This window comes from Garra rufa, chromosome 2 (assembly GCF_049309525.1).
Source record: "Garra rufa chromosome 2, GarRuf1.0, whole genome shotgun sequence".
Taxonomy (NCBI): domain Eukaryota; kingdom Metazoa; phylum Chordata; class Actinopteri; order Cypriniformes; family Cyprinidae; genus Garra; species Garra rufa.
The window spans coordinates 73,853,908-73,864,589 of NC_133362.1; the positions used below are offsets into that span (position 1 = coordinate 73,853,908).

The window sequence follows — 10,682 nt, forward strand, 5'->3', positions numbered from 1 at the left end:
AAATATATATATATATATATTTGTTTTTTGCAAAATGTTAACTATTTTACCAAAATAAGAGGGATCATACAAAATGCATGTTATTTTTTTATTGCGTACTGACATGAATAAGATATTTCACATGAAAGACGCACTTTGCATGATCTTTCTTATTTTGGAAAAAATAACATTTAGCAGATTCTGCAAGGTGTGAAATTTTTTCAACTGTATCTCTATGGATGCCTAGTCATAGTATATTGTATCAAATTGTAGTTCAAATTTCACTTTCACAAACCCTTGCATTGTTCCTGTGTTTTTACAATGTTATGTCCTTTAACATTAATTAGTTAATGCACTGTGAACTAACATGAACAAAGATGAATAAATATTGCAATATTGTTTGTTCACATTAATTAAAACAATAACTAATGTTAACAAATGACACCTTGTTGTAAGTGTTACCAAATAAGGTGTCCTACAAGCTGAGAAGCTGCATCTATTCCACATTGTTATTTACAAAGGCATACTAATTCTAATATTTAAATAAACACACAAAACAACTTTTAAAAACACTTCTTCAGATATATTTGAAAAAGGGGACAATGTCAGACATTTATGCACATCAATGCAATGCATAAAACCTTAAGTAAAAGGCCAAATATCTGACACGGTAAAGCTTTTTAGATGACACCTATATCTGTTTTTCTGAATCTCATTTGCAAATTGTGTGTTTTATTGGGTCTTTTCACTTGCTCCCAAACTCAGATTTGAAAGTGAGTCCTCCACCTCTGGATCATCCTCCTCATCATCATCATCATCATCTTCCTCCTCGTCCTCTTCATCATCGTCATCAAAGTCGTAGTCTTCCTCAAGATCCTCATCGTCTTGGTATCCTCCTCCAGATTCCTGATTTTTCCAGTAGGAGCTGTATCCGGACGCACCATATCCGTCCTCATCTGTGCCACTCTGTCGGCCAAATTTGTGTGTTCGGGCTGCAAGAACATCAAACAGAAGCATCTGGTTAGTAGACACCTTACTGCTACTCAAAACCGGTTTATTTTAGTATCATTGATATTGATATATTATCATTTTCATCAGTTTTGTTAATATTTTGAATCAGGTTTTTTTTTTAATTTGCATTTTCAAAAAAAAAACTTTTATACTGAAAATTAATTTGTTTTTTACTTTATATAGTTTTTATTCATTTTTAAAATATTTAGGTTTATTATGGTTTTAGTTTAATAAAAAAAAAAACCTGTGCTGCAATTATTTGTATCGGATTTTTAAAATATAGTTTAAACTGAACATATTGAGAATTATATTATCACGTTTAGCATTTTAATAATTTTATTTTGATTAACTGTGCAGCCCTGGCTGCACTATACTGAATCAAATGTCTCAAAACAGACTGTAATAGTAGATGGCACTTACTGGACATGCTGAGATCTTTGGTCTCCTGAGTTTCATGTCCACATTTTGGGCACGGAGGAGCCTTGCCTTTCTCCTGCTTGAACACTTTGCTTCGAGCGTGATCATCACAGAAACATGCCTGTGAGAAAGGATTTCAATCACAGCTTGTCCAAACAAAATACAGTATTTATACAAACAAATCAGACCGATTTGAAAATCCTAACCTTGCATCGGAGACAAGAATGCTGACCGAGGCGATTACAAGATAAACCTGAAATTGGACAAAAGTCATTAAAGCTGAACGTCTTATTGTAAAGAAAATTATTCACAAAAACCATTGGAATTGAGACAGACTTACATTTGAAAGTCTCTGCTTCCAGGATCTGACAGCTCGCCTGGTGTTCAAACTGGTCATCCTCACACAGGAAGTTGTGGCAGAAAGAGCAGCGGAAAATGCGTCCACCTGTACATTATACAACAAACATGATTTGATTGGTTTCTCCAATAATATTCAGAGTTCCTACTCATTTTCCATTTTAAAATTTCACACTTTTCCAGACTCAAATTTCCAAACCTCTCAGTCGATTTTCAGACCATACTTAACATAAATGGTTCATAGAACATTATTTTCAGCTTTATATTTGGTATACAGTCATCTGTAAATATTTTCTCAGGGTTTTTGATTGATTTTCTTGAAGTGACAGCATAATAAATAAATGAAAAAAAAAAAAAAAAACAGGCTTTTACATGCACACAAGAAACTTTTTAAATGCGAATGGGAATTTTTTGCATGCTTATGCATTACAATTTAACAGATCTATGTTCTCAAAATGTGGCTTTTTTAACTGTATTACCTCTAATATCAAGGCATAATGTCCAATTTAACATCCTCTGTGGCGCAAAAACCGTGACAAAATGGGCTGATGACATAAAATTAGCCAAGTTCAAGGGTCTATAAAAAAAAAAAAGACTGGCTCTGTAAAAAGTGTTTAAAGTTTGGCTTATTTGTCTTAAAACTGTATTTTTAAGACCTTAGGTTTCTTTAATGCATACTTCGTGGAGGCCAAGAAACCACACCACGAAATGGGCTGATGGCACAATAGGTGGCTCAGTGTACATTGTCCTATATACTAAGTTTAATGGTTTCTTGTGCGCACATAAAAAAACAACAACAACCTGATTAAATAACTTGTGTTACTTGTAACTGATGGAAACTGTTTGTGCCTTAGTGGGCTGTTTACCGTGTTCCCAAACACTGCGGTCACACTCGATGCAGTCCGCGTCAGAAAGCGGGCAGGAGCAGGCATGGGTACCCAAACACTTCCTCCCATGGCAAACCCAAGCCTCGCAGAAGTCACATATGGCCCCCTAAAGGACATCAACACTATTGTGTTAAAAATAGAGCCCCACATTCGCAGTTTAAATTCAGAGTTTAAATGACGACAGTGTTTTATGATTCTTCCAAAGTACATTTAAAAGCATGATGTCAAGAGACTTTCTTCTACAATAACAACAACAAAGCTGACAGAAAGTTCATATGCTTTGAGTTTCACTTTTCTGGGTAATGTGTGCAATGACTCATAATATCCAGTAAAAAATGTAGACTGTAAAAGTACCACTACACAGGGTTTTTTATCCAAAGAGTCCTGCTACGTTTTAAATTATGTGTGGCATATCCAGTTTAGGGAAGTTCCACTCAAAATGACTGAAATAAATAATTTTATAGAATAAGGATGTGCCACAAATAATCCTTAATCAGTATTATCCATATCTCTATTTTTATCAATCAGGAAAATTACATAATGCTTGGAATTTACTGGCATCATAAGAATATCTGACAAAATCTCTTGCCAGTCCTCAAGCTGTGTCCTGTTTCCTTTTCTCTTGTATTTTACTGCATTATTATAAAAAGGAAAACCAGTCATAAGGGTCATTTCTTTTTAATTTGTTAGTATAAAACAATATTTGGCCAAAATACAAAATATTTGAAAATATGGAATCTGAGCGTGCATTTTTTTTTTTATATTTAGAAAATCACCTTTAAAGTTGTCCAAATGAAGTTCTTTGCAATGCATATTACTAATCAAAAAATAAGTTTTGATATAGGTTATGATAGGAAATGTACAAAACATCTTAATGGAACATGATCTTTACTTATATTAATAATTATTGGCATAAAAGAATATCAATAATTTTGACCCATACAATGTATTTTTGGCTATAGCTACAAATATATCCTTACTACTAAAGACTGGTTTTGTGGTCCAGGGTCAAATATAATAATATAAAGCTGAGCAATACAACATTGATCTGTCAAAATATGGGAAAGCAACATCTATGTCTATTTCAGTAATGATGTAAGATTGCATTTAGATTTTTTTAAAAGAAATCTCTTCTGCTTGCCAAGCCTGCATTTATTTGATCTTTGGATCACAAGCAAAAAGTCAAATTTTGAAATATTTTTAGTATTTAAAATAACTGTTTTCTATTTGAATATATTTTAAAATGTAACTTATTCCTGTGATTCCAAAGATGAATCCTGAAAGATGTTTGTCAGAAGGTTTCTGAAGGATCATGTGACACTGAAGCCTGGAGTAATGATGCTTTTATTGATGCTTATTAATTCATCTTTGATCACAGGAATATTAAATAAAATACAATATAAATGTAAATATAAAATTTAATTTTAAAGTTTGGATCAAATAAATGCAGGCTTGGTGAACAGAAAATATTAAAAAAAATTAAATCTTACAGTTCAAACATTTTTTACCGGTAATGTATTTACAGAGTAATATTTAAAATGGCTATAACACTGCTTGTAAAAGACTCATTCGCTTGAGTTTTATGGTTAATTTGTTAACTCTTTTACACATTTTAGTTTACATTTGTTGTTTGATGGTAGAGGAATGAGGGGAATAATGTCACCTTACTATGCCTACGTTTGGCAAATTATTTTTTATTGCATTTAGAGACCAAACCTGTAAACAAGTTCATTGGCAGTCTCTAACTGTTCACAGCTTAATGGAAGATACTCCTATACTTTCCACAAAACATCAAGGAAAAACACAGCAAGTATTGTCAGAAGCTAATGTGTTATGATCACAAACACAAATAATGTTCTTCATTATAAAGAAGATTTTAATTGCAAGAATCAACTGAATATAAACCACATAAGAATGTCACTTGGATTGGAACTGGATCTCCATTCCTAGCTTCTCAAAAACAGTCGCTTGGATTTCTTTTGAGGACATTTAAGGCAAAGTTTGTACTTACCACCATGCCCATTCCAGTGCTGTGAACACCGGGATGTTTTATGACACAGTCTGAAGCCTTCATACACTTGGTTTTGCCTTTGAATGAAGAAAAATAATAGATTAAATATGCCAAATAGAAGACTAAACAAGACTAAAATATGCTAAAAATGTAGTACTTCTATTTGTGTAGCCCACTCATCTGACTAATCATGATTCAATTCTGTGCAGTGTTTATTCATTTTAATACACTGGGTGGATGAGTTCACCTCATTTTAAGTACTTAAAGGGAAAATATTCAGGGTTCTATGCTTACTTTTCTTGTTAAAGAAACATAAATTTAGGAGCACAGTCAATTTCAGGAGCACATTCTACACAATAATAAAAAATAAAAAAAAATCGGAGAAAAATTTGCCTTCCTATTACGAGGTGATATTTGAATCCTTAAAGTGATTTACAGGGGAATTTTGTTTTTGTATTGGCATCTTTCTAAGTTCATTAAAAGTAATTTTTAATGGATTTTTTTTATTAAACTTAACATTTCTAATTAAAACAGAATAAGAACAAGTAGTATAAGAATAAGTTACCAATCAAATAAAATCAGTATTAACAATTAATTTGTACAGAGGTGGCACAGAAGAACACAAGTGTTTTTTTTCATGTTTAATGAGGCTCAGAGGTGGCATGCGTGCGATCAAATTAATATTTTTTCTTTCATATTAATGTTTTAAAAATACAATTTGAATGCAGAAATATTAAATGATTTAAATAACTAAAAAGATACTTTAAAAGTGAAACTAAAACTACCAGTAGGTGGCAGCAAGACACTGATTTAATTACTGAATTGTATCATTCATTTGATGAACGCCTGATTCATTCAAGAATAAAGCTTTATGAATTGGAAATTGAATCATTTCACTAGATTTGTTTAAAAACGCATGTTTATTCAGAAACGAAACGCTGCTGTGTTCGAATGGAGATGCGCAGCGATAGACTTTTTCAGACTATTTTTGATGAGGAAATCGAGCAATAGTGTTATAGTCAGACAATGTAAGTCACTTACTATTAACTTTTGGTTTATTTAACTGCTGTATTAAATCAATATCTCATTTACAAACTCTAAGCATAACATTAACTAAAAATGATTAAAAGCTGTCACTCATCTTAGTTCATCGCGATCTCACAAAGCTCTCTATATTGCACAATCAATCAATCTCTTATTTACACTCTCTCTACACTTTGTTTATGAAAGGATTTGTGAGATATTTCTGCAATATACGCATTACTCAACATTGCAAAAACAAGTAGAAACCTTTGAAGCTTCCCTCAGCGCAAACACAAATATGTTGACTGGGTCAGTCGCTCTGGTGCTCCTAAATATTGCAAGTGTTGCAAGTGAAATACTTTAGATGTTAGTACATTTTATGCGCCGTGCCTTTAAGAAACAGCCCTCCGTGTATGAAATAAGCAGCAGCAGATTTGATTGTACTCTTATCATTAGTAATTTGTTTTTAAAGAACAAAATGTAATCTTAATCTGCTTTATTAGACAGGCCAAGTTTCAGAACACTGAACAGACATCTAATGTCAAACTGATGTCTGCTAGTTATTTCCTCATAAAGCCAAACTGTAACTGGGGGGAAATGAAGAGGGTCAGTTATAATAAGTGTGGAGGGCGTGTTGGGGTTCAAAAGGAGGAAGTTTATCTCACCACACTGTGCACATATGGGAAGTTTCTGCACTGAAGAGCAGAAATAACAAAACGCCCTGTTCTTCTGTCGCCTTGCAAGAGAAAATAGTTAGATGGAATATTATGGAAAGGTACAAGGTAATGTAACAATTCTGAGTGGAAAAATTGAAGTAAAAGTATAATTACCTTTGACACTTATCACATTCCTAAAAAGAAATGAAAAAAAATAAGTGCATTAATATACCAAGTAGAAAAGCAGCTTGCAGCAAAACTGCGAAGAAAGATGCTTAAATAGTCCTATAGGTTGCATCCAAGTTTTAATAGACATTTCCATAGCACCCTAAAATATTTTTCGACAGTACTGCTTTCTTATAACCTGTCCATGCCATGTCTGGGTCATATCTCACCAAGGAACGAAGAAAAATTGTGTGTTTTCATCAATTGGCTGCACTGAACATAAACAGACTTGCATATTTTGCTGATCATCTCCGCTGAAAATGATCAATCATTGTCACGTTTTGGCCTGTACTAATCAGTCAGACCGGGAAAAACATTCAGAGTACTATAGCCTGCCAAAAGTAATAACAAAGTGTAAAAAACGGTCTGAGGGACAAAAGGCGATTGTGGTTGGCAAAACTGAACCAGGATTTCCGGGGCAAGAATCTTGACAACAATCATATTTGTTCTTATCATTTCCAATCAGGTAGGTGAAAGGTTAGGCTAATATCTTAATTAATACTGCTTGTCAAGGACGTAACCAGGGTTTGAAAATTAGTGAGGTCCGAAGTAAGGTGTTAAGAATTGTGCTATAATAACACCCACAAATGCAGTATGATTGTTGATGACTTAAGGTTAACCAAAGAGCATGAGACGTCTTCCTGCTGGCCAGTAAAGTTAACGTTATTTGGCATAGTAGCCTATTTCATTCTGTAACAAACAGATTTGTATTATGCTATTGTTTTTGATAGTGTTATACATTTCTTTCAGATATTAACGATGATCACTGCGTTTGTCTGACCGATTGTGGGATCTTCCTGTCAGCAATTAAGTTACAGATTGTCTGTAAGCTTTTTTTTTTTTTTTATGAATGTACAATGTTGCCAGATATTGCTACAAAAAAACAAGCAATTACAAAAGGAAAGAAAAAGATATCCGAAATAAGTTCAAAGCTTGTGTTTTGTAAATAAGATTAATATATCACTAACGTTCAACTTTCCACTTCATAAACGTCCCAAAGCGCTCTCACTCAACACGCTCTCAAGCCCAGTTCACTGCGCTAGCTTCTCGCAGCAATATGAATTGCAAACACTCATGTGACATGAGGTGGTTTAAACGGCTGAATAATCAATCAAGAGCTTGACATTTTATTTTTGAATGTAAAAAAATGACTGATGTCTTGACCACGGTGACCTCATAGCTGGGTACGGCCGTGCTGCTTGTATGTATGTGAAGGAACGGAAGGAAAGGATGTGACCACCTACTAACTTTACTTTGACAAAATACTGCGCCCTTTCCTGCTTACCGAGTCCTTCCCTATATGAGATAGCAGCTTCCACACGTTTTTTTATTACATGGTTTAGACAGCATAAATCAACAAAACAACCTATTCAGTAGTACAGTCGTGGCCAAAAGTTGAGAATGACACAAATATTCGTTTTCACAAAGTTTGCTGCTAAACTGCTTTTAGATCTTTGTTTCAGTTGTTTCTGTGATGTACTGAAATATAATTACAAGCACTTCATACGTTTCAAAGGCTTTTATCGACAATTACATGACATTTATGCAAAGAGTCAGTATTTGCAGTGTTGGCCCTTCTTTTTCAGGACCTCTGCAATTCGACTGGGCATGCTCTCAATCAACTTCTGGGCCAAATCTTGACTGATAGCAACCCATTCTTTCATAATCACTTCTTGGAGTTTGTCAGAATTAGTGGGTTTTTGTTTGTCCACCCGCCTCTTGAGGATTGACCACAAGTTCTCAATGGGATTAAGATCTGGGGAGTTTCCAGGCCATGGACACAAAATTTCAATGTTTTGGTCCCAGAGCCACTTAGTTATCACTTTTGCCTTATGGCACGGTGCTCCATCGTGCTGGAAAATGCATTGTTCTTCACCAAACTGTTGTTGGATTGTTGGAAGAAGTTGCTGTTGGAGGGTGTTTTGGTACCATTCTTTATTCATGGCTGTGTTTTTGGACAAAATTGTGAGTGAGCCCACTCCCTTGGATGAGAAGCAAGCCCACACATGAATGGTCTCAGGATGCTTTACTGTTGGCATGACACAGGACTGATGGTAGCGCTCACCTTTTCTTCTCCGGACAAGCCTTTTTCCAGATACCCCAAACAATCGAAAGAGGCTTCATCGGAGAATATGACTTTACCCCAGTCCTCAGCAGTCCATTCGCCAAACTTTTTGCAGAAGATCAATCTGTCCCTGATGTTTTTTTTTTGGAGAGAAGTGGCTTCTTTGCTGCCCTTCTTGACACCAGGCCATCTTCCAAAAGTCTTCACCTCACTGTGCGTCAGATGTGCTCACACCTGCCTGCTGCCATTCCTGAGCAAGCTCTGCACTGGTGGCACTCCGATCCCGCAGCTGAATCCTCTTTAGGAGATCCTGGCGCTTGCTGGACTTTCTTGGACGCCCTGAAGCCTTCTTAACAAGAATTGAACCTCTTTCCTTGAAGTTCTTGATGATCCTATAAATTGTTGATTTAGGTGCAATCTTAGTAGCCACAATATCCTTGCCTGTGAAGCCATTTTTAAGCAACGCAATGATGGTTGCACACATTTCTTTGCAGGTCACCATGGTTGACAAAGGAAGAACAATGATTTCAAGCATCACCCTCCTTTTAACATGTCAAGTCTGCCATTCTAACCCAATCAGCCTGACATAATGATCTCCAGCCTTGTGCTCGTCAACATTCTCACCTGAGTTAACAAGACGATTACTGAAATGATCTCAGCAGGTCCTTTAATGACAGCAGTGAAATGCAGTGGAAAGTTTTTTTCGGGATTAAGTTCATTTTCATGGCAAAGAAGGACTATGCAAATCATCTGATCACTCTTCATAACATTCTGGAGTATATGCAAATTGCTATTATAAAAACTTGAGCAGCAACTTTTCCAATTTCCAAAGTTTATGTAATTCTCAAAACTTTTGGCCACGACTGTACATGCTGTTGTTTACATCCGAGTATCGTGATGCAAAAAATAATTTAAATATATATATATATAAATATATAGTTTTATATTCAGTTTTAAAAGTTTAAAAGGAGGATGAGCACTTACCTTGAACGCTTTTTAAAATACATACTTATTAAAATTATTCCTCAAAAAAAAAATACATTTTCGTAATCTGCCGATGCAGTTTAGACGCTTTGGATGACTCTTACCATGGATGCATTGCATGGATGCTTGGCCACATCAACAATTTCTCTGTTGGCTCGACTCTGTTTCTCTCGCTCCTTTCGGTTCTCTGCCTTCTTACGAGCGCCAGTCTTTTTCTTAGGCATCTTTCACCTCTAATATCAAAGACAGAATACAAATTTGTGACACATGTGGTCGATTCAGTATTTCCTGTATGACTCCGCGTTGCTGATTTCCACTGAACTTACATGAGTTCATTAACGACTTTTATACATCTCAGCTTAACAGTTACTTTTACAAAAACTTCTGGTTTGGTTTACAGCTCAACAACATATAATCGAGCACGTCTGTTATAGCATATAACAAACATACCCTGATAAAAGCTTTAATCGCGTAGAAAACGGCCAAGTTGGTCACAGCTGATCCCGGTGTGTGTGTAATAATAAATCGTTCCGGAAGGAACTTAACTAACGCTGTTATTGGTTCCGCAAACATTTACAAGCAGGTGTCTTTTGCTTTGTGGAACTGTTTGGATTGTAATCTAATACAGCTGAATTTAATTAAAAAATATCTGCATATATCAAAACCCATATATATGTTCATTTAAAAGAATTACAGGAGATGTAGTCCCACTCCATCACAGATGAGGGCAACGCACATGTTCTGCTGTCTGTAACAGAGCGGTTGCCAGATATTCTACCAAATTGCTTCACTAAGTTTTAAACTAAACTGTTTTTGATATGTGACCGGTCATAAGGGTCAGAAATGATGATTTTCTTAATAAATAAGTTTCCATTGATGGTTTGTTATGAAAGGACAATATTTGGGATACAATTAATTGAAAATATGAATCTGAGGGTGCAAGAAAGCAATATTGAGAAAATCACCTTTAAAGTTGTCTAAAAGAAGTTCTTAGTAATGCATATTACTAATCAAAAATGAAGTTTTGATATATTTACGGTATGAAATTTACAAATATCTTCATGGAA

At 34.9% G+C, this 10,682-nt stretch overlaps 2 protein-coding genes across 3 annotated transcripts in view; one reads left to right on the plus strand and one right to left on the minus strand.

Annotated features, from left to right (window-relative positions):
- LOC141325733 (uncharacterized) overlaps nt 1–10,682 on the plus strand; it is a 779,461-nt gene that overhangs the window by 500,033 nt on the left and 268,746 nt on the right. The window lies entirely within an intron of this gene.
- On the minus strand, nt 541–10,203 carry LOC141325739 (zinc finger protein 330-like). 2 transcript variants are annotated; one of them, XM_073834481.1, is made up of 10 exons: nt 10,066–10,203; nt 9,720–9,848; nt 6,516–6,535; nt 6,351–6,421; nt 4,663–4,739; nt 2,631–2,757; nt 1,748–1,852; nt 1,614–1,660; nt 1,411–1,528; nt 541–971 (listed from the first exon to the last, which is right to left on the minus strand). In XM_073834481.1, exons 2-10 carry the CDS (start codon nt 9,837–9,839, stop codon nt 712–714), a joined length of 945 nt encoding a protein of 314 aa, XP_073690582.1. In that variant the 5' UTR covers nt 9,840–9,848; nt 10,066–10,203; the 3' UTR covers nt 541–711. The 2 variants fall into 2 exon arrangements, with proteins under 2 accessions (XP_073690582.1, XP_073690584.1); XM_073834483.1 differs by having other exon boundaries at nt 9,942–10,080.